The sequence below is a fragment of the Ahaetulla prasina genome, chromosome 2 (genome assembly GCF_028640845.1).
Source record: "Ahaetulla prasina isolate Xishuangbanna chromosome 2, ASM2864084v1, whole genome shotgun sequence".
Classification (NCBI taxonomy): domain Eukaryota; kingdom Metazoa; phylum Chordata; class Lepidosauria; order Squamata; family Colubridae; genus Ahaetulla; species Ahaetulla prasina.
The window spans coordinates 271,657,799-271,682,190 of NC_080540.1; the positions used below are offsets into that span (position 1 = coordinate 271,657,799).

The following is a 24,392-nucleotide window of genomic DNA, read 5'->3' on the forward strand; positions in this document are numbered from 1 at the left end:
TGTAGAACCTTACTTTTTCACTGTTGAATTTCATTTTGTTAGATAGCGCCCAATGTTCAAGTCTGTCAAGATCTTTCTGTAACTTGAGCCTATCTTCTGGAGTGTTGGCTATTCCTGCCAGCTTGGTGTCATCTGCAAATTTGATGAGTTCCCCATCTATCCCTCGTCCAAGTCATTGATGAAGATGTTGAAGAGTACTGGGCCTAAAACAGAGCCTTGGGGTACTCCACTGCATACTTCCTCCATGTGGATGTAGTTCCATTGAGGACTACACGTTGAGTGCGGTTGGTCAGCCAGTTACGAATCCATCTGGTGGTGGTGCTGTCTAACCCACATTTTCTACTTTATCTAGTAGTAGGTTATGGTCTACTTTATCAAATGCTTTACTGAAGTCCAAGTAAATTATATCAACAGCATTCCTCTGGTCTACTAATTTTGTCATTTTGTCAAAGAATGCGATAAGATTAGTCTGGCATGATCTGTTTTGACAAACCCATGTTGGCTTTTGGTTATTACTTTGTTTGCTTCTAGGTGTTCGGTGATTCGTTGCTTGATTATCTTTTCCAGAATCTTCCCGGTATTGAGGTCAGACTGATAGGTCTGTAGTTTCCTGGATCTGTTTTTTCCTTTTTGAAGATGGGAACTACATCAGCTCTTTTCCAGTCCTCTGGCAGCTCCCTGTGCTCCAGGATCTTTGAAAGATATAGTTCAGTGGTTCTGAGATCACGTCTGCCAGTTCCTTCAGAACCTTGGGGTGTAATCCATCCGGTCCTGGTGATTTGAACTCGTCTAGGGTAGACAGGTGTTCACTTACCATTTTCTTCCCTATTTTAACTTGTGTTTCTAATCTGTTTTTGTAGTGCTGTTTTGATAGGTTGGATTGTTTTTCCTTTTGTGTAAAGACAGATGCAAAATATGAGTTAAGTAGATCTGCTTTCTCCTGTTGCTTGTCATCTTCTTGCCACTTTCTCCCAGCAATGGGCCAATTGTTTCCTTGACTTTTTCTTGTTTTTAACATGTTGGAAGAAGCTTTTTATTATTTTTACTTTTGTCGCTAGCCTTTGTTCATTGTGAGCCTTAGCTTTCCTCACTTCATCTTTACAGGCTCGGGCTGTTGCTGATATTCTGCCTTAGTTATTTGCCCCTCTTTCCACTTTTTATATTTGTCCTTTTGTCTTTCAATTTGTCAGATAGTTCTTTATGCATCCATGCTGGTTTCTTTTGTGATCTACTATTTTTCTTCTTCATTGGTATTGTGTTAGACTGTGCTTTTATAATCTCACTTTTCAAAATTTCCCAAGCTTCTTGAGTTGTTTTCCCCCTGAGGATTCTCATCCATTGAATCCTTCTCAAGATCTCTCTAAGTTTATTGAAATTAGCTCTCTTAAAGTCCAAGACTCTAGTTTGACTTTGTTCTACTACTTGTATTTGCTTAATGTTGAATTCCAATATTGCGTGGTCACTTGCCCCAAGGTTCCTGTAGCTTCAACACCTTCTATCATTTCATCTCTGTTAGTGAGAATTAAGTCCAATATGGCTGATCCTTGTCGCCTTCTCTATTTTTGGGAAACAAAGTTGTCTGCTAGGTTTGTTAGGAACCTGTTGGATCTTCCACTTGGTGCAGAGTTTGTTTCCCAGTTGATGTCAGGGTAGTTAAAATCCCCATTACTACTGTGATGTGCTTCCTACATACCTTAGTTAGCTGACTAGCAAAAGTTCATCTACTTCCTCTGTTTGGTTGGGTGGCCTATAGTATAGACCTATGGCAATATCGTTTTCACCCTTTTATATTGACCCAAATACATTCAAGATGATTTTCATCATTGTTGTGCTCTATTTCTGTAGAGATGTAGTTATTTCTTATATATAGTGCAACTCCACCTCCTCTTTTATTTGGTCTATTTCTTTTAAATAATTTATATCCCTCTAGCTGTATGTTCCATTTGTCAGTTTCATCCCACCAAGTTTCCGTAATGGCAACAATATCATATCTACCCTCATTTACTTGGATTTCTAATTCACCCTGTTTATTCCTCATACTCTGTGCATTGGTGTATAGACATTTGAGTCCATTTGGATTGATCTTGTGTTTACTGTCTACATAACCTGTGTTGACTGCCCCTGCTTTCATGCCACCTGTTAGTTTAGTGCACATGGTATGGCACTCACTGTTAAATGCTTGGTTTTGCTTGATAGCATGGTTGATAGTCTTACCCATACAGACATCTATGTTACATGCACTGATAACCCTTTTAGTTTTCGATTGCTGGGGACAGAAATTTTCTATATCAGTTAATTCTCTGTCCCCACTGTTCGGTTTAAATGTTTATCCAGAAAATCTGTGAATGTATTGCTAAGTAACTCAGTCCCTTTCTTTGATGGATGCAATCCATCTCTTTGTACAATTTTTCATTGGACCAGTTGCAGACATCATGACTAATAAAACCAAAGCCTTCCTTATACACCACTCCTTTAGCCACACATTAAACTCCACTACACGCTGGCCTTTACCTTTTTGTTCCTTATGTACTGGTAAAACCTCTGAAAAGTTAAGCCTACAACCTATGCTATTAAGTTCATACCCTAAGCTCTGGAAATCATTCTGCACAGAAAGCACATCCTTTTGGGACAGATCATTTGTGCCAAGGTGTATAATAGCATCAACATCAGAATCCTTACTGGCATTCTTGACTATCTTAAGAATACGCCTCTTGTCTCTGCTGGCAGTAGCACCAGGTAGACACCTGGCGTCTTTCAAAACCTCCATATCCTTTCCTAAATTTACATCCCTTACAATTGAATCACCAATCAGAAGGTGGCTTCTCTTTTTGGATACCTTGCTCTTCTTGTGTGACCGATCTGTAATACTTGATACACACTTTTCCAAAGTAGGTTCACACTTTTCCAAAGTAAGTTCTTCATCTTGAACCATAATCCCTTGATTGTTTGAGTTATCAGTATCACAACTACCTTGATCTGTCACTTTAGTGTTCCTATTTAGGTCAGCAAGGGCACTATATCTGTTATACTGGGACACTGTAAAAGCTTTGTGTTTATGGTTCACAGCTCTCACCCTGCCAGATCCCACGGTTGTCCATACTGCCCTTTTCCTGCAGGATCTTTGTGGTAGAGGGGGCTGATGGCTCAGCAGCTGGAATGGCTGAATTGGGTACCTAATTTCTGCTTGGAGAGCATAGATTAGAGATTCTAGATATGTAATCTGTCCACGTAGACTGCTAATTTGTTTACAAAGAGGACAGTACCCAAATTTGAAAAAGGTACTGCGAAAGACATGTACATTGAAAGCATATGCAACAAGACAAATTCCTTGTGTGTCCAATCAAATTTGGCCAATAAAAAATTCTATTCATCTAATGCTGCACTAGAACCTAGATTAACTCCACTTGTTTTATACATACATATACACACCTTGATACATAATATGCTTCATGGAATTAGCCATGTTATAAGAATGGTTTTAACTGAAATATTTGCATAAACTTCAGGGGACTATGAATTTAGGATGGTCTGATGTAAACTTTGTGACAGAATTCTACCAAACAACTTTTTTTTTCTTGCTGTAACATATTTCAGTTAGTGGTCAGGAAGTGTAATAATCACTCAACACTATTTCATCCACAGACTCTTAGTTGCTATTTTCTTACAAAAACCTGTTGACATAAAACATGGAAATAGCAATGCCTATTGTGTTTATCAGAAACAATATATAAATGTTAATCTAAACATTAAAGAGTTGGCATTTAGGTCAATATTCACAGCTGATCTATGATTATCCAGTCAATGAAATTATTCAATAAATAATTAAGGTATATGTTATCCATTTGACACATTACCATATACTATTACCTTATACTGTACATATATATTTATGTATATATACATGTATATGTGTATATATTCTGTGTGTGTGTGTGTGTGTGTGTGTATATATATATACAGGCCATGAGCATCCACAATAAAATTTGTGCGAGTGGAGCCATGAGTGCCTGTGATGAGGCTCACACAAGTGGGGCTGTGCACATGCATGGAGGCACATGCATCAGCCGGCCACTCACACTGCCCAGAGGCAATTAGCCCATGACCCCATAGGCTGGGGACCCTGCTAGAGACAGTTCTGCCATGTTTTAAATGTTATTGTTTTCTAAGTGGATATTCAGCATGATCAGTAGGTACTGAATTATTAGCAGTCCTGATTATTCAAACTGGATTTATATGAGCCTAGCGCCAGTTTTTTTACAGTACTCGGGGTTTAGATATATCAATTCTATATAAATAGAAGCTTCTTTGGAAGCTTCTATTTATTTAAGCAATTTTTATCTAAATGATCTTTTAAAATAGTTTTTGACTAGTATAATAAAGTGCATAGCATATTTTATAAGTTTGTATTAAGATATGCATTTCTTATAGAAAGGAAATGTTATGGGTTAGTATCAGATAAAGCCACCTTAATGGATTTGCAATCTATCATGGAAAGTATGCATATAATGAATTTCATGTATAGCTTTGCCCAGTGCCTGTCAAATACTGTATATTAGATTACAACTCCCAACATTTTCTTCTAGAGGATTGCTATAAGCTAAGTTTTTTTCTTGGACAACTAGGAAATAGGAAAAATTAAATTAAAAAAAGTCATGCTGAATCAGACTAAAAATACATTTTATTTGTAGAATCAATCTGCATGTTTGCGCACAGTGCTTCATCACTTTTCTATACTCAAGCTTCCTAACAAACAGGAAGCAGCAGGTGAAGCTAAGCAAGATCACATCAAATACCTGTACAATTAGCACAGGGGCCCCCCAAGGCTGTGTGCTCTCCCCACTTCTCTCTGTATACCAATGACTGCATCTCCAATGATCCATTTGTTAAGCTACTGAAGTTCGCAGATGACACAACAGTGATTGGTCTCATTCGAGACAATGACGAATCCGCATATAGACGAGAGGTCGAACGACTAGCCTTGTGGTGCAACCAAAACAATCTGGAACTGAACACACTCAAAACCGTAGAAATGGTGGTAGACTTTAGGAAAAACCCTTCCATACTTCCACCTCTCACAATACTTGACAACACAGTATCAACAGTAGAAACCTTCAAATTTCTGGGTTCTATCATATCGCAAGATCTCAAATGGACAGCTAACATCAAAAACATCATTAAAAAAGGACAACAAAGAATGTTCTTTCTGCGCCAACTCAGTAAGCTCAAACTGCCCAAGGAGCTGCTGATCCAATTCTACAGAGGAATTATTGAGTCTGTCATTTGCACCTCTATAACTGTCTGGTTCGGTTCTGCAACCCAACAAGAAAACACAGACTTCAGAGGATAATTAGAACTGCAGAAAAAATAATTGCTACCAACTTGCCTTCCATTGAGGACCTGTATACTGCACGAATCAAGAAGAGGGCCGTGAAAATATTTGCAGATCCCTCACATCCAGGACATAAACTGTTTCAACTCCTACCCTCAAAACGACGCTATAGAGCACTGCACACCAGAACAACTAGACACAAGAACAGTTTTTCCCCGAAGGCCATCACTCTGCTAAACAAATAATTCCCTCAACACTGTCAGACTATTTACTGAATCTGCACTACTATTAATCGTTTCATAGTTCCCATCACCAATCTCTTTCCACTTATGACTGTATGACTATAACTTGTTGCTGGCAATCCTTATGATTTATATTGATATATTGATCATCAATTGTGTTGTAAATGTTGTACCTTGATGAACGTATCTTTTCTTTTATGTACACTGAGAGCATATGCACCAAGACAAATTCCTTGTGTGTCCAATCACACTTGGCCAATAAAATTCTATTCTATTCTATTCTATTCTATTCTATACGATAGATAATATAATAAAGGGATAGTAGTTTTATCTAGCAGTTGATACAGCTGGTTTGCACCTGTAAAAGATATTTTATTTATTGACAGCAAAACTCATGGACTCTATTATATACCTTATGCCTTTTTGCTATCATAAGCAATCTCCAAACTATTAACTGAATGTTCAAAGAGAACAGAATTGTTTAGTACCATAAAACAAATTTAGAAGTTGGTTATGTAATAAATTTATTAATTCAACTTTATAGATATTTAAAGGCAAACAGCAGCAAAATATTTCATGCTATGTAGATGCTATATCCTACATAATATATATGCTCTTTTAAAAAAGGGGGAAGTAAGAAGTCTTAAGTGAAAAAGGCTACTAATTTTCTAACCTATAAACTTCTTGATGCAGGGATCAGGTTACACAACTTTCTTTCCACAATAACAAAGAGATAAATTTTTGAACTTTTGTGAAACTATGCATTTCTGGAGGGGATCAGAGGAAAGCAATGAAGAAGGCACCAATTATGCAGAAAGAAGGCAGGAACTGCTATCACTAAGTGATACTGTCATGTGACATCATGTTATATGATCACCTTGTTTAGTACAGAAAGTCCAGTCCCAAAGCCCATTTTTAACTACTTGTGGTCCTAATAGAATATTCTCAATATTCACACATAATTTTCTGTTTTACAAACTTTTGCTGAAACTTCCTCTTTTCAGATTGAATCAAATATGGCCATTAGTTACGTGATTCATTTTAATCTGCTTCAGGTGCTTCACAGGAGCAGAACATAGAAGAAAAATGATGTTTAAATTTATTTGATATGCATTTGTTACTCATTTGTATATCCAGATGGTGGCATTCACATTTTCCTAGCATTCAAACGACGTTTTGTTGTCCAAAAAGGTCTTTTTCTTTCTATGGTAGTTCTGTTACTTTAATGCAACAACCTTGTCTACTAATGTAAAAAATTCCAAGCATAAATATAAGCAATAAAATCCACTTTTCTGCTACTATGTTAATGTAAAAATTGTTTATAAGGAATTGATCACCGTCTTAATGTTCAGGTGGCAGATGGAAGCACTCATGAAGTTCTTTCAAATCGGAATTCTTCCAATTGGGAAATGCAGAAACTAGTAGCTTCTTCATTGCTCTTGTCCCATCCCATCAAGAAATGGTATATTTTCAAAACAGGTTGAACTTTTATCTGCTTGTTATTGTGGAAAGGAAGTTGTATAAATTACAGTCCTCAAATTACAACCACAATTGGGACTGAAATAAACATAGGACTGCACCCAATTTTACAGCCTTTTTTGCCACGATTTTAAGTGAATCATCAGGTCATTCAGCAAATCATAAAATAATTATATTCTGGTTTCCAAGAGCCTAAATTGCAATCCCATGACCGTGAGGACACTGTGACAGTTGTTAAAATGAGAACTGGTCATAAATCACTTTTTTCAGCACCATTGTGACTTGGAATAGCTGCTAAACATATGGACGTAACTTGAGGACTACCTGTAACCTAATATTTTGTTTCAGGAATATAAAAACAGTAGCTTTGCAAAAACCTTGTTTTCTTTTTACTACGCTGTTTTGCAAGTTGTAATTCTTCTCCCTTTCTTTTCCCTTTGATTTTTAAAGATATCAATGGATAGTAATTTCTGCCTAAGATCAGAATTACTCATCAATTATTTGGAGATGAGCTATTATATTTCTGGCAGATAATCAAGCACTTAAATAATAAAGGCACAGGTAATTTGGATATAGGCATACAGATAAAATCAGTGTTCTTAAAATCAGTTTGAAGGAGCCTACTAAACACTACAGTATTGAATGTTTTAAGTATGTAAACATGATTTTTTTCTCTTGAATATTTTCTTATGACGATTATTACTGTTGTTGTTACATTTTTCCCCAAATAAAATGCAAATATTCACAACGTAGCTTTTTACACCAGAAAAGCTCTTTCACATTTTCTATCTTATGTGATTCCAGTCACATGGGATTTCAAATATAGCAACATTTCAAATCAACTTAATCCCATCTTAATTGTCCATCATGACAATCATGTGATTCTTTATTTATACTTTAGAACTTCCGCCTTTCTTTTGAAGCCGTGTTCTTGTTGGTTCAGTCATTACCAGTGGTTCTTGAACAACAGTTGCTGGGTAATTTTTGCCTAGCAACTCAACCTCCAGCTTCTGTCCAACTTTACTGAGTTCCACAGGAACATATGCAAAAGCCAGACTTTGCTGAGTACTATAGCTGTAACATCCAGATGTGGTGTTGCCAATAACCTGAAAAATTAAAATTTATCACTTATCGATTTACAGTATAAAATACACAGTTAATGCAATTTGTGTTTCTAAGTATTTAACTTCTAACATATGTAGTATGCAATAAAGACAAATATGTGATTGTATTAGTTTAAACAGTGGCAAAATACTGAGATTATATTGATACTTAGATGATATAATTCTGTTTCAATGGACCATTTTTGTCCAGAGGGGAAAAATATTGCAGATTAATTCCTATGCATGACAAAAAATCTATTAGAGACTAAATATTGTCGAAATATTGTTTGATTCCTTTAAATGCTACAATCCGAACTCAAGTGGGAGGTCAGACTGAGGAATGCTGACTTACAGCAAGTACAGTATACATCAGGGACATCACACTCAAGGCCTACAGGGTGCTTAAATCTGAGAGCCAAAACAGGGCGTGGGGCCCCCCCGCACCCTGTTCTGGCCAGCAAAATACTGCAGGAGGCCATCCAGGCCGTCTTCCCCCCCACCCTGCCAACCCGTGGAGGAGAACTATAATGCTGATCTGGCTGTCAAAGAAATCCAATTTGGCACCCCTGGTATACATGCACCAACATATACCCACCTTCTACTTGAAGACACATTAGCTTTTGCAATTAAATCTACTGAAAATGAAAGCCTTTTTAAAAAATGAAGTAAATACAAACGGGGTTCAAGAAAAATGTTCTTCAATTATTTGAACTAAAATCTGCTTGCCTTGTTATTATACCAAACACTTTCATTTCCTTCAGGATCAACATAATCTGTTTTCAAGATGAGACACACAAGTTTTCTTTCAAGCCCCTTTTCTTTAATCTGTTTCAGTGCTTTCTTTCCTATGAAGTCTGCTGGCTGGGGAAAAAAGATAGTAAGTGATTAGTAGATTCTGACTGGGTTATAGATGCAGTTAATTTTTGGGCATTAATTGGAAATTTTTAATCAGGTTTCAGGTCTGGACATAATGTGGAAGACAGCATTGGTGGTGCTTGTTTGCAGAGCCAGGATGGTTGGGGGATGTCCAATGCCTAGAGGCTGTTGGGGTTTTGATGGAGAAGAACATGCTTAGGCTGAAGCACACAAAATTGAATGGCTGTTGGTGCTTGGCCTCCTGGTGCTAGGAACTTTCCATCTTTGGACTAAACAAACTAAACAGCATCTTATCTGAAACTAGGTCTTGAGTCTTCCTAGACAACTGTTGGTGAACCTTTTTGGCACCGAGTGCCGAAACGGGAGCGCGTGTGCATGTGTGTGTGTGAGCAACAGAAACCAGAAGTTCCCCGGCATGCATGCGTGTGCTGGGAAGCTGAGCTTCCGGTTTCTGGTTTCCGGTGTGTGCATGTGCGCCAGTCACCTGGTCTTCCGGTTTCTGGCATGCATTAATCCGCGAACACCAGCTGGTTGGTGCGGATGTGCACACCGGAAACCGGAATCTCAGCTTCTGCTCTTCTGCTTTCTGGCGCTCCTGCGTGCGTGCCGGAACCCAGAAGAGCAACGGGCGACAGCTGGAATGCCAAGAGAGATGGCTCTGTGTTCCACTTCCGGCACATGTGCCATTGGTTTGCTATCACGGTCCTAGACTCTCAGCTCCTTTTTAAGAAGCAGGTAGCAAGCTGTGGGTCAGGAGGCCATAAAGGGGACTCAACAGTCCTATCACACATAAGCCTGTCTAGAGTTGGAAGCCTGATTGCTTTGTGAAACTTGGATGCTTCTGAATAGTTACTGGAACACACAGCAATTGGAAGGCTTCCCAGAAGCATTTAATTAGTTTCTGATTCTTATCCATTCCACTTTTTATGGAAAAGCGAATTCAACAGGAACAATTTTATCAAAAAAATAGCACTTCCACCAGTTACTAGAATAGAATAGAGATGAATGTCTATGCTCCTGCCTCCAGAATTGCAATTTGCATTTCAAACAAGTGCCTGTGCCAGATTGTCATTATGAAGCAATTATATATTCAACACAGTGGAGAAAACCTTGTAGCAGTTCCACAGACTAAGCAACACATTCAGACAAGCAGGTTTTCAACCAGTCTTTTTTTTCAATGGAAAAAAAAATGCGTTGTATCTCCTCAGCAAGGGGTCAGAGTAAAAAGGGAGGAAGAAAACCTGTCTATGACTCCTTTTCCTTTCCATAGGAACATTATATGAAATATTGTGAATACTGCTATAATTCATTCATTATCCCTCCCTCCCATTTATTTTAGCTTTTCTCTGCATTAGTCAGAAGTGAGGGCTATGCAATGAAAAATCATAACTATGCAATTTGCAGCTAAAGAGAACAGTGACAGTAGCATCATACGTCATCCAAGAATCAGCTAGTTTGCATAAATATTCCAGGCCAGAAAAGAGAAAAGAAATATTTTTTTTAAGTAAGAGCAAACCGTAAAAAATGAAAAGAATAAAATCTAGTTTAATGAAAAAAAGGACTAGGGGTGACATGATAGCATGGTTATGATACTGATAGTAGTGTTCCAATATCTCAGGGTTTGCCACAAAGAAGAGGGAGACAAGCTATTCTCCAAAGCACCTGAAGGCAGGACAAGAAGCAATGGATGGAAACTAATTGATATAAGTAACCTAGAAGAAATTTCCTGACAGAACAATTAATCAATGGAACAACTTGCCTCCAGAAGTTGTGAATGCTCTAGAACTTCCAGTTCAGTTTTAAGAAGAGATTGGACAATCATTTGTCTGAAATGGTATAAGGCCGTGATGGCAAACCTATGGCATGTGTGCTACAGATGGCACATGAAGCCATATCGGTGGGCATGCAAGCGTTGCCCTAGCTCAGCTCCAGCCTTCTGGGCTCACCAGAAGCTGGGAAACAGGCTATTTCTGGCCTCCGAAGGGCCTCCGGGATGTGTGTGAGGAAGGCCCATTTTTCACCCTCCTCAGGCTCCAGAGGCTTTTTTGGAGCCTGGAGAGGGCGAAAACGGCCTTCCCCATCCCCCCCGGAGGCCCTCCAGAGGGCAGAAATGGCCCGTTTGCTAACTTCCGTTCCCACAATAGGAAGTTACCTACCAGGCCCACCGGGCCATTGCATGCCAAAAACAGCGGGTCGCACACACGTGTGTGTGGGTGCATTGAATTATGGGTGTGGGCACGCGCGTGTGCGAACTCCCTGTGCTCCCCCTATTTTTGCCACGTGACGGCAAAAAGGTTCGCTATCAGTGGTATAAGGTTTTCTGCCTGAGGTGGGGTTTGGACTAGAAGACCTCCAAAGCTATTCTTTTCTTTTCTTTTCTCTGTTTAAATATCTGGTCAACAATGAGTTCGGCAGTAAGCATGGCCAAGTTCTACAGTTCACTTTAATAAAATGGTGGCTGAGAAGATAATGAGAGATGTTTAGAAATGCTGTTGGAGGATAACGAAGAGTGAATCCAACTGAATATGAGTTAAGAGTCTTTTGAGGGGGGGGGGTTACCTCATGGCAATAAAGGCAGCAAAAAGTAGTTATTAATCTGACCTTATTGTACCACCAAGTGTCAACTGGTGGCCCTGTTTAGAATAACCAGAATAATTCCTCCTTGATTAGAAGGTGTCACAGAAATACCTGCAGTGAGGACTATTCTAGGTATCTATTGAATTGGATTCATTTTGAGTTGGACACTGGCTGTACAGGTCTTTTGGATTTGGCCAAGGCACAGTCTTGTCCAGTTAATCGGAGAAGAGTTTGAATTCTTCCCTAGTGAGAATTGATGTACAATATGGGGGTTACTTTGGTTATCCTTGCTATATTCCGTAAGCAGTAATTCCATATACTGTCTCTACAAACTCTAATTAAACTCTGCCTATAAAACACATTCAAATACAACTAATCTCCCCAGTGCTTAGCTTCAACATTATTCATCGGATACTTATAAATCTATAATTTATAAATGGAACAAATAATCTGCATGAAGGCTAATACAGCAATCATAATTAGAGCTTTGAGTATGATCTGGCAGCAGGTATGAATGGTTTAATGGTCCCTTCTACATTAATTGCATAGAAGACTTCACTACTCTGACTATATACAAAGGAGACAGCTAAAGTTATCTGACCTGATGAGCAGTTTTTATTAAATATAGGGAAAAGGTATGCTGTAATTGAAGATTTGAATTTGGCTGACAAGTGATATTGTACATTTTCTTTTATATGAATATGATACTCTATTACAGAGATGTCAAATTCAAGGCCCGGGACCCGGAGCCGGCCCGCAGGATGTTTAGATCTGGCCCGCGGGGCTGCCCCGGAAACAATGAAGGACTGGCCTGCAGTGCCTCTGCCAGCTGAAAACGGAGCTTGCAAGGGCCCTCCTCGAACTCCATTTTCACTGGCAGAGGGTTGCAGGAGGCTGTTGCAGCCGAAAATGGAACTCAGGAGCCTGTTTTTGCTGACAGAGCACTTGGGCCACCACAGGCACACCCCTTCCCAACATGAGTGATATGCTGGCCACACCCTGGAAGCGCCCACCCTGGCCCAGAGGTCAAACACAACCCTGATGTGGCCCTTAATGAAATTGAGTTTGATACCCCTACTCTATTAGGTTTATTTTACTAGTTGATTTATTTGGATAGTTGGAAAAAACGGAGTTAATAAATAATGAACAAGTTCATTCTTAAAATTAAATTTTAAAGGTCAATATCCTGGTAATGAATCTTACTATTGTACGTATTCCATTATTAGATCTAAAAAGTCTGTTGGGTGGCTAATTGTAAATACAACATCATCTACAAATCATTTTAATTTATGTTCTTGATTTCATAATTTAATTCCTAAAAATTTATTTTCTGGTATATTCTTTGCTAATTGTAGCAGTAATAGAAATAAAGAAGGCAAGAGGAGACCAGTCTTGTTTCTTTTGTTATAGTATATTTTTGTGATAAAATAGTCTGTGGTGCCTTCTTAAAGATAATCCCCAAAGATCACAAGGACTAACCCAGGCTCAGTAGCTGTAGAAATTACAAAAATTTAAGTACCCAAAATAGCGTGGAATATAGACAGTAACTACCAGATTGTAAGATTATTATTTTATCTGGTGAGGAAAATAAAAGGAGGCAATTAAGGACAATAAAAAACCTCTCTATTTTTAGTGTGCAGAAAGCTGTCAAAAGATATGTGTAATCTTTTAATAACATGATTTATTTGCTAAATCACTTGTGAATGCTGGAATAGATCCAAATTATACACACAAAACTACTCAGCTGCATATGAGAGCACAGCATCTGCTGCAATCTACTTTAACCACCACCTTAAAATACACAGGAGACCATACATGTGCAGTACTTTCAACTTAATTATTCTTCATTGGCTGTTCTTGAGTAGGCTGTTCAAGACAGCCTTCTAAAATAAATTCCTTTCATAGTTAAACAAAGATACAACATTTTACCCCTAAAGGCAGCCAATATTTCACTCATTCATGTTCCAAATACTTGTGCCAAATGTACTTTCCTAAAAATACAGTCAAGAAAATATTTTGAAATTGTTCCTCCTTTTTAAAGTAAAATATTTAATGAACTAAATAAGGTCACAACCATATTGTTAGCTGATTACGTACTGATTACAAAATTGCCTTTGCTAAGCAATATGGCTGTAAAATGTGACATCACATGACCAATCCAGCTCCAGCAGTCCCAGCTGTTGTTAAATGAGGACTGTGTAATTGCAATCACATGACTGCAGCTCTTTGCCATTTTGTAATTGTGAGATGGTGCTAATCATATGACCATGGACTGTTTTAATAGGGCCAAGGTAAATTTACACACACACACAAACACACAAAAGGAGGGATGATTTAAAAATGAGAAGTTCTAGAAAGAAATTTCTCACTCTCTAAGAAGATTATCTCAGTTTTTCTGGTAAAACTGTAAACTTCTAACTTGAACATAACAGACAGTCTGGTAACGTAAGTTTTAAATGCATCTTACATGGCAAGTTCCAGTTTAATAGTACTCATTAACTAAATAAAAATGTTTGCAAATTGTAAAAAATTTCCAACAATCCGCATTTCCTGATTTGATCACCATATTAATAGCCTGATAATTATGCATAAATAATTATTATGCATAGATAATTAATGAGCTGCGGTGGCGCAGCGGTTAGAGTGCAGTACTGCAGGCTACTTCTGATGATCACCAGCTGCCAGCAGTTTAGCAGATTGAATCTCACCAGGCTCAAGGTTGACTCAGCCTTCCACCCTTCCGAGGTTGGTAAAATGAGGACCCAGATTGTTGGGGGCAATATGCTGACTCTGTAAACCGCTTACAGAGGGCTGAAAAGCACTATGAAATGGTTATAAGTCTAAGTGCTATTGCTACTTCTATCTATAGTAAAACTGAGGTGTGTGCAACTAATTTTATTTCAACTAAGTTAGAACTGTGTAATGTATCTTTAAGAGTTTGGAGGGGAAACTGAGCGGGAAAAAAGCACGTTGCTGATTGGTTGAAGCCACCGGCTAAACTGTATTTAAAGAGAGGTTTTTCCGAGCACTGGTGCTGGGTTCACCATATAGTAAAGAGCTGTTGTCACTATCCTGGTCTCCTGCCTCGTTATTGCCCGAATTTAACACTGGCGACGAAGGTGGGATCTCGAGGCTAGGCGCGCCAGGAAAAAGCTGAATTCACCAGGAAGACGCGAACCCAGCAAACAAGGGGCGGAAAGCAGCGATGTCCAGCTACACACCGCCAGCACCATTCGACCCAGCTAAGGAAAAATGGGGGTCATACATGGCTCGTTTCGAGTGTTTCCTCGAGGCGAACGAACTTCAGGGAGTCTCAGACAACAGGAAGCGAGCGTATTTCCTGAGCCACTGCGGTCCAGAGGTTTTCGACACCGCAGAATCGTTGGCGGAGCCAACGCCGGTACAATTGGTGCCGTGGCAGACTCTACAGACCGTATTGAAAGCCCATTATGCACCAACGCCGTCCAAGTATGTGCAACGATACGAATTCAGGGAGCGTAGGCAGCAAGAGGGCGAGTCCATCAGCGTATACATGGCAGCCCTGAGGAAAGCCACGAACCATTGCGAATACCGAGACTTGGAAGAGGCATTGCTGGAGCAACTCATTCGTGGGGTCAGGGACATCCGTTTGCGACGGCGGCTGCTGTCCAAAAGCAACTTGACGCTGGCAAACGCTTTGGATGAAGCCAGGGCTCATGAGATGTCTACCCAAGCGGCGGAAACCCTACAAAAGCAGGTCGCACCAACGGCTGGTGCGAAATCAACCCCGGTCCACAATGAAGAGGTCCAGGCCGAGTCGGACGGTGAGGAGGAGGAAGGAGTCTTCCACACCGGGAGGCCGGAGAAAGAAGACCGGGGTGACTGCGCGAGTTGTGGAGGGCAACACCAACGACAACAATGCAAATTTAAGGATGCGACTTGTCGGCGGTGCGAAAGGAAGGGGCACATAGCACAGGTCTGTCGAGCACCCCAACCTTCCCGCCAAAAATTCAAACCGACCAATCAGAGCGCGGGAACGGTGAAGCGGCCCGTGATTGGTCAATTCAAAAAAGGCGCGAAGTTGAATCAGACTGCCGTGAGAGTGGGTCACGCAGCAACACGCCTAGAGAAAAAAATCTTTACGAAAACAAAGATTGAGGGGGTACCGTGCCGATTGGAGGTGGACACCGGCTCAGCGATCACGATCATGTCCTGGGACACTCTCGCGAAAGCCTTACCCGCCATCGCAAAGCGCAAGCTGAAACCACAGAACTTAAAGGTACAAGACTACCAAGGGAATCGCATCCCTGTTCGAGGGGTAACGTCCGTCCACGTCGAGTATGGACAATACAAGAAAACTCTGCCCATCACCATAGTCGATGGGACCCTGCCAAGCTTGTTGGGACTGGACTGGTTCCGAGCATTGGGCATGGGAGTGACTGGAATTTTCAGAAACGAAGTCAACCTCAAAGACGCACTCATGAAGGAATTTGGGGACGTTTTCAGTGACTGCCTGGGCAAGTACACGGGGACCCCTATTTCTTTTAACTTAGACCCACAAGTCGCCCCTATTCGTTTAAAGGCTAGGAGGGTCCCGTTCGCCCTAAAGCCCAGGATTGACCGGGAACTGGACAAGCTAGTAAACCAGGGAATTCTAGTGCCAGTTGACCATGCTAAGTGGGAGACCCCTATAGTCACCCCAGTCAAACCGGACGGGTCGATCCGGATTTGCGCTGACTACAAGGCAACGCTTAACAAAGCGTTGCAAAAGAGTGCTTACCCCGTCCCGGTGGTACAGCACTTACTGCACTCAATGGGGCAAGGGCAGGTTTTTGCTAAGCTAGACTTGGCCCAAGCCTATCAACAGCTGCCTGTAGATAGCAGCACAGCCGAAGCGCAGACAATTGTGACTCACAGAGGGGCTTTTAAGTGTACCCGGTTACAGTTTGGGGTTAGTGTGGCTCCAGGGTTATTTCAGAACCTAATGGAGCGGCTGTTGCAAGGACTACCAGGGGTGGTACCATACTTCGACGATGTACTGGTATCCGCCGAGAACATGGAGGAATTAGGGACAAGGTTGCGAAAAGTTTTGGGCATTTTCCGGTCTGCCGGTCTAAATGTTAAGCTGAACAAATGCCAGATCGGGGTTGAATCGGTGGAATTCCTGGGTTACAGGATAGACAGGGAAGGGATTCACCTCACTGACAGCAAGGTACGGGCCATCAGGAAGGCCCCGGTCCCAAAGAACAAAACAGAGTTACAGGCATTCTTAGGTCTGGTAAACTTCTACGCAGTATTTCTAAAAAACAAGGCAACCATAGCCGAACCGCTGCACAAACTATTAGCAAAGACAGCTACGTGGTCCTGGGGGAAGGTGGAAGCTAGGGCATTCGAAGGGGTAAAGAACCTCCTATCTAGCGATAGCCTCCTTATTCAATACAACGGCATGTTACCATTGGTGTTAAGCTGCGATGCATCTCCCTACGGGGTGGGGGCTGTGCTCAGCCACCGGTTGCCAAATGGCACAGAAGCCCCTATTGCATATTACTCCCGAACCATGTCATCAGCTGAAAGGAATTATAGCCAGCTTGATAAGGAAGCCTTGGCTATAGTCTCCGGGGTAAAAAAATTCCACGAATATGTATTTGGTCGTGATTTCGAGATCATCACAGACCACAGACCCTTGCTAGGCCTGTTGGCAGGCGACCGCCCAACGCCCGTGGCACTCTCGCCCAGACTGACCCGATGGACTATCTTCCTAGCGGCATATTCCTACAAATTACTACACCGGCCGGGAAAGGAATTAGGGCATGCGGACGCCCTGAGCAGATGCCCGTTACCAGAGACTATCGAAGACCCCACTCCGGGGACACCCGTTCTACTAATTGACTCTTTGGACTCTGGCCCAGTCACATCCAAGGAGGTGGCTCGGGTTTCGTACAAGGACATTACAATAAGGACTGTAATAGGTTGGGTACAAAGAGGATGGCCCGCTGCGCCGGGCGAGCGTTTTAAAGAGTTCATAAAGAAACGGGGGGAACTCTCAGCTCAAAGGGGCTGCCTGCTATGGGGGGATAGAGTGGTGATCCCGGAAAAATTAAGGGAAAAGGTATTGGAGCTCCTTCATGAGGGCCATCCAGGGATCGTGAGAATGAAGGGTTTAGCAAGGAGCTATGTGTGGTGGCCCTTAATGGACACGGAAATTGCTGAAAGGGTAGGCAAATGCCAGGCCTGCCAGGAGTCCAGACCACTACCCCCAACGGCCCCGATTCGGGAGTGGGAGAAACCCCAGGGTCCCTGGTCTAGAATCCATATCGACTTTGCCGGCCCGTTCCACGGCCAAACCTTCTTGGTAATAGTCGATGCCTACTCCAAATGGCTGGAAATCATTCTCATGAGATCCATGACAGCCGAGGCCGTGATTTCAGTCCTACGGCACCTATTCGTAACCCACGGGTTGCCCGACATTTTAGTCTCCGATAACGGCCCGCAATTCACGGCAACCCAGTTTGAGGGGTACTTGGCAGAGGAGGGCATCCGGCATGTCCTCTCGGCGCCGTTCCACCCTGCGACGAACGGCCTTGCAGAACGTTTCGTTCGGAGCGCGAAGGAAGCGTTGTCCAGAATCAGGCCAGGCGACTGGCAAACAAAAATCGATACCTTCCTAGCTGTCCAACACAGGACCCCCTGTGTAACAACTGGCCGAAGCCCGGCAGAGCTATTGATGGGTCGAAAGCTTAGGTGCCCACTAGACCGTTTAAACCCAAACTACACACCAGACGGTTACAAAGGGACACATGGTAAAACAAGAGGGATGGCAGTAGGCGACCTAGTATGGGCACACAACTACAGCGAGGGTCCGACCTGGGTAACAGGAAAAATCCTAGAGGTAACAGGACCCAAATCATACCTAATAGAGATAGAGGATGGCCGGGTATGGAAGCGACACATAGACCAAATAAGGAAACGAATAACCGGTAAATCAGAAACAGACGAAACAGGCCCTGACTACCCAATGTTTGAATCCACAGCTGACTCAAACCCGGGGACAACGCGGAACTTATCTGAGTTCCAAGAGGTCCAGCGACACCAACCGGTTCCTCTGGAAGACAGCAGGGACGACTCTGCAAATAATCCAGGGCCGGATGGCCTGGAGGAGGAGCTGAGAGAAACAGGCAGTCCCGCCAGTCAGCTCGACTCACTCCCAGAAAATGAATTGCGCAGGTCCGAAAGAGTCAGGAGACGGCCAGTCTACTTGCGGGATTACGTAGGAAAATAAGATGCTAATTTTATGTAAATATTGGTAAAGTGTTTTCTGGGAGGGAAGGAGTGTAATGTATCTTTAAGAGTTTGGAGGGGAAACTGAGCGGGAAAAAAGCACGTTGCTGATTGGTTGAAGCCACCGGCTAAACTGTATTTAAAGAGAGGTTTTTCCGAGCACTGGTGCTGGGTTCACCATATAGTAAAGAGCTGTTGTCACTATCCTGGTCTCCTGCCTCGTTATTGCCCGAATTTAACAAACTGTATAAAAGAACTGCTCCAATCTCCAAATTACTTGGAAAGTGCCAAAAAATGAAATTAATTAGTAGGTCACGTTATAGTTTGAGTTATTTACCAAAATAGCAGCATGGACTGGGAAATGAGATAGAAGGAACACTGCTACATACACCAAGGTACATTACTGCTTAAATGTATAATTATCTGGTGTTGTTTTGCAGATTCAGATATAACAACTATTTGCAAACAAAGGAAGAATGAATAATAATTAAAGTGTAGTAGGGAAAAAAAACCCACCTTATTTAATTTGATAAAATATTGCAGTCCAGCTTCCAGTGGATTGGTGTCGCAATTCATCTGTTGAAAAAAAAAGTGCAATAAAAAACCACTAGGTGGCATTTTTTTTTTCATTTCTTTTGATGTCCAACAAATGAAACCTATATTTTACACTAATAAAATAAATACTTATTTTTATTAAATTAGCATAGCTCTTAATAAAATTTCTGTACTAATCTTATACTATTCCCATTAAAAATAAAATTGTAAGTTTTAGCAGTCCTAAGGTAAGCAGGTAAGACATACCCCGATAATAAGACCTGGTGCTTATTTTGGGATCCAAAAGAAAATACGACAGGGTCTTATTTTTGGGGAAACATGGTATTAGTCTATGAGTAATAATTATTACTCTGTACTTGGGATTTATTAACTTTTTACTAAATTAAATTTATTATTGTTAGATTTATCCTGGCTATTTATTTATTTATTTATATGTCAACCTAGGGCAGCCAATACTCCTGCCTACTGTTTTCCCAACAAAAACATCCTTGTAAGATGGGTTGGGCTGAGAACGACTCTGGCCCAAAGTCATCCAGCTGGATTTCATGCCTAAGAGAGGCTTAGAACTCATAGTCTTCTCATATTTAGGCCAGCAATTTTACACACAAAACTGGCACGACCATGCGCATGCACACATGCGCGCGCCCGCACACACACACACATATCAAAAGACATGGTTTCCAACCTCTGCTCCCCAGGCACGAAAAGCCTTTTCTAGACGTAATGTATTCATTGCGTATGTTCCAAAGTTGTCAATTCCTTCTTCACATCCAGCATCCATGATCGTAGAATATAGAGCTGCAGTATCTTCTCGTTTGTGGTACAATTCCCATCCTAGTTCACCTATAATAAATCAAGACTAATATAAATTTTTAACTAGGATTAAATTATAGCCATCAAAACTTTAACCTGAAAAGAAATTTGGAATGAACTTTTGTTATAGCTAGGTTATTTGATATTTACATTTTTTCAAAAATCAACTATTCTATTTATGAGACCAATCATAATTTCCTTTTACTTACCCGTATAAGAAATTCTAATTGCAGTAACATGAATGTTACCAATGCTTAAATGCTTGGATTGTAGAAAACTAAATGTAGCATCACTAAGATCTTCAGAAGTTAATTTCTGGAGAACTTTCCGTGCATATGGACCTGCTACACCCAGTACTCCAATTTCATCTGTAATATTTTCGATGTCAACTTTGTATTGTCCTCTAAATGCCTCTTCTTCAATCCATCTGTGTATAAAATAGAATTATTAGATCAGAACAAAATAATATTTAAAATATTATAGGACTAGAAATTCTATAGAAAGTAAAAATAATATTGACAGAAACCCAAGTCTTTTAAAATTATCAAAGAGTCAGTGGAGTCAATGGTGCTAAACAGTTCGGAAATAATGTAGTCTCCTCCTTCTGTGTTACCTGTTTTTGTTTTTTACTAGTAGTTTTTAAATGTTTGTCCTAACTGGTAACCAGGCTGGAAGATTCCAATTATGAGAATTCATAGGACAGGACAGAATTTGTATCTGCTTCTGAGGCAGAAACAGCATGGAAATGCAATCCCTGTCTAACTACAGAGATACATAACATGTTAGCTCAGCCTTGTTGTCTCTTCAACTATAGCTAGTCAGTAGATCAAAGAGATCAATCATATAATGATTGTAAATCTAAGGCATGGTACAACTCCAGCAATCAGCTATCTTTTACAAAAAATTATTATAAGTAATTGTGTTCTCTTCGCCGATGATGTTAAACTATTTAACCCTACCAACAATACGGCTACCCTTCAAAAAGACCTTGACTTTGTGTCGGAATGGTCAAAAACTTGGCAACTCCAAGTCTCAACCAGTAAATGCTCTGTCTTACACATTGGAAAAAAGAATCAGAACACTAAATACAAGCTTGATGGACATTACCTTATAGATGACCCTCACCCTGTCAAAGACCTTGGATTTTCATATCAAACGATCTAAGTGCCAAAGCCCACTGCAACTACATCGCCAAAAAGGCTTTAAGAGTTGTAAACTTAATCTTGCGCAGCTTCTTCTCCAGAAAGATTACACTACTAACCAGAGCATACAAAATATTTGCTAGACCAGTTCTCGAATACAGCTTGCCTGTCTGGAACCCACACCTCATTTCAGACATTAACACAATTGAGCGTGTCCAGGAATATTTTACAAGAAAAGTTCTCCACTCCTCTGATCACAACAAAATACCTTATGCCACCACACTAGAAATCCTGGGTTTAGAAAATTTAGAACTCCACCGCCTTTGGCACGACCTGAGTTTAACTCATAGAATCATCTGCCACAATGTCCTTCCTGTCAAAGACTACTTCAGCTTCAATCGCAACAACACACGAGAACAGAACAGATTTAGTGAACCGCTCCAGTCTTGATTGTAGAAAATATGACCTCAGTAACAGAGTTATTAATGCCTGGAATGTACTACCTGACTCTGTGGTCTCTTCCCAAAATCTTTAACCAAAGACTATCTATTACTGACCTCACCCCATTCCTAAGAGGTCTGTAAGGGGCGTGCGTAAGACCACTAGCGTGCCTACCATTCCTGTCCTAATGTTCCCTTTGATTGTATCCAATTTGTATAGTTATTTCATGCTTATACTTATATATACTGTTGTGACAAATGAAATAAATAAATAAATAAATAAATAAATAAATAAATAAATAAATAAATAAGTAAATAAATAAATCACTTCCAGACAAAAAGATTCCTCAGACTTCTTGGGTAAGATTGGTATAACCATTACTTTATGCCATAAGGAAGGAAAGGTTGAAGAAACAAGGAAAAATATGCCCATAAGGGTTTTTTTAAAACCTATGACTTAACTGAGGCTATTACAGAATTTTCCATTGCTAATATTTCATCAATGGACAGCTCATTAAAATTACTTATTGTACTCATTCAACATATTTACACAAATATGCCACAAACAAGTGTAGTATTCCTGTATCCACACACAACTTTCTCACACATTAGTGAACAAGACTTCTGCAGTTTATGAAACCTTATGAACAAATTGCTCTCAAGATTTTACACTATATACAATACACTGATACACTCGACCAGTCATGAATTTATCTCTGATAAAAGCTACCGGTATTATTATTTTAAGTTTTTATAGGCTTTTTTTATTATTCAGAACTGCAGTTTATCCTACATTCCTCGGACTACAGGTTACTTTAAAACTTCAGTATTTAAAATTTATGCTGACCTTAAGTCATGAAGCTCTGATCCAGAACCAGTAATCAATAAAAATTCCCCTGGATTCAGATGAGAGACTGTGAGTTCAGCATAGACTTTGCCTTTGAAAGTTAACATATGACTTATATTTGTGAAACCCATCTATGTAGAAAGAAAGTCAAAACGGTAAGTTAAAACCATCAATTATACAGTAGCTTATAATAATGCAAATTAACTTTTTATAGCATAGCACACAAATATTCCTGAATTAAGTAGACTTCTTCCACTGCAGACTTTCGATGTTCTTCTCTTTTTTCTCCCTTATAGAAACATTTTGTACCCAGAATCTATTGGAAAACATTTATTCCAGGCAAATCTGTAAACACTTCCTCTGACCTGACACTTTTAGCAACTCATTATGTTTTCTTTTTGAGAAATAACGATTACAATACTTTTGTGTTTTCTTTTTCTTTTTCTTTGAGTGTCTTATGGTTTTAATTATGTTTCTAAGCTGCCCAGCACGTGGCCCTCCCAAGCTCAATTTTAACTGGCAGAGAGTTGCAGGAGACCACAGCAGCTGGAAATGGAGCTTGGAAGCCCGTTTTTGCTGGCAGAGGATTGCAGGAGACCACTGCAGCTGGAAACGAAGCTTGGGAGCCCATTTTCGCTGGCACAGCGCTCAGGCCACCAAAGGATCCCTCTACATGAGTGACATCGAGCTGGCCATGCTCCCCCTCCAAAGTCAAACACAATCCTGATGCGGCCCTCAATGAAATCGAATTTGACACCTCTGATTTACATCACATGCATTGATTATCTCTTTAATACAGATATGATCCATGCAATCACTACTCCATTCCATAGTAAACACACGATATACAAGATGTATTTTCCGTTACCCACCATAATGTGGAAAAATGAAATGAGTCCAGAAATAGCCAAATGCATCTAAATAATGGGAAGATTGTGACCCTGTTATTTTACCACCCTGGAACCAATCTACAGAAAGTATTATTACATTATTGGCTTTTTAAAAATGCAAGGGGAAACCAATTCTAAATCACTTTGTATTCAACTGTGCCCTTGTATTTAAACGAAGGAAGCTAGTGGCAATTAAGAAATGTGGAAAATGTCGATACAGTGGGGAAGGCAGTGTGACATGAGGTAAAGTGACTTTCATGGTCCCTGTAGTTCCAGATGGATGGTGGTATACTTATCTAGTTGGGACTATTGATTCAATACCTCTGAGTACAAAGTGATCAATGAATGGAATTAACAGTGGACTACATATGATGATGATGATGATGATGTTATTTACCTTTGGGACCACATTTGCAAACAGACGATCCAAAAGTTTAACTGAATCACTGCCTTTGATGCGAAACTTGCCAAAAGGAGTAAGGTCAATCACACCCACTTTTTCCATCACTTGTTGATATTCCCGACCTACAGGTTCAAACCAATTTGTGCGTCGAAAACTAGGTCTGGGAAAACAATATTTCAATGATTCAAAAAACCTAGCATGACTATTTGTAAATTAGCATAAAGCAACTTGTTCAAAAACATCATTTTGGCATTATTTTTCTTTAAAAATAAATGTCATGTATCTTGATTAATGTATTAACTACTTTTCAAAATGCTGACATAGCTAGTAATGCAATACAATGGATAATAGAAATCAAATAAAATATATTTTAAACTGAAAGCAAAACGCTTGATTTGTTTCAAACAAAAGATGGCATATAATACAGGAATAATATGTT

General features: G+C 40.2%; 1 protein-coding gene across 1 annotated transcript in view; it reads right to left on the reverse strand.

Annotated features, from left to right (window-relative positions):
- Window positions 1-6,082: 6,082 nt before the first annotated feature.
- Window positions 6,083-24,392, reverse strand: part of DMGDH (dimethylglycine dehydrogenase) — a 44,086-nt gene continuing 25,776 nt past the window's right edge. Inside the window, exons 10-16 of the mRNA XM_058172534.1 lie at window positions 23,948-24,113; window positions 22,661-22,791; window positions 20,441-20,658; window positions 20,104-20,261; window positions 19,380-19,439; window positions 8,880-9,014; window positions 6,083-8,156 (exon numbers count right to left, since the gene is read on the reverse strand). Of these exons, the coding sequence (XP_058028517.1) occupies window positions 7,941-8,156; window positions 8,880-9,014; window positions 19,380-19,439; window positions 20,104-20,261; window positions 20,441-20,658; window positions 22,661-22,791; window positions 23,948-24,113 (1,084 nt within the window). The 3' untranslated portion in view covers window positions 6,083-7,940. The remainder of the gene's footprint in view (window positions 8,157-8,879; window positions 9,015-19,379; window positions 19,440-20,103; window positions 20,262-20,440; window positions 20,659-22,660; window positions 22,792-23,947; window positions 24,114-24,392) is intronic.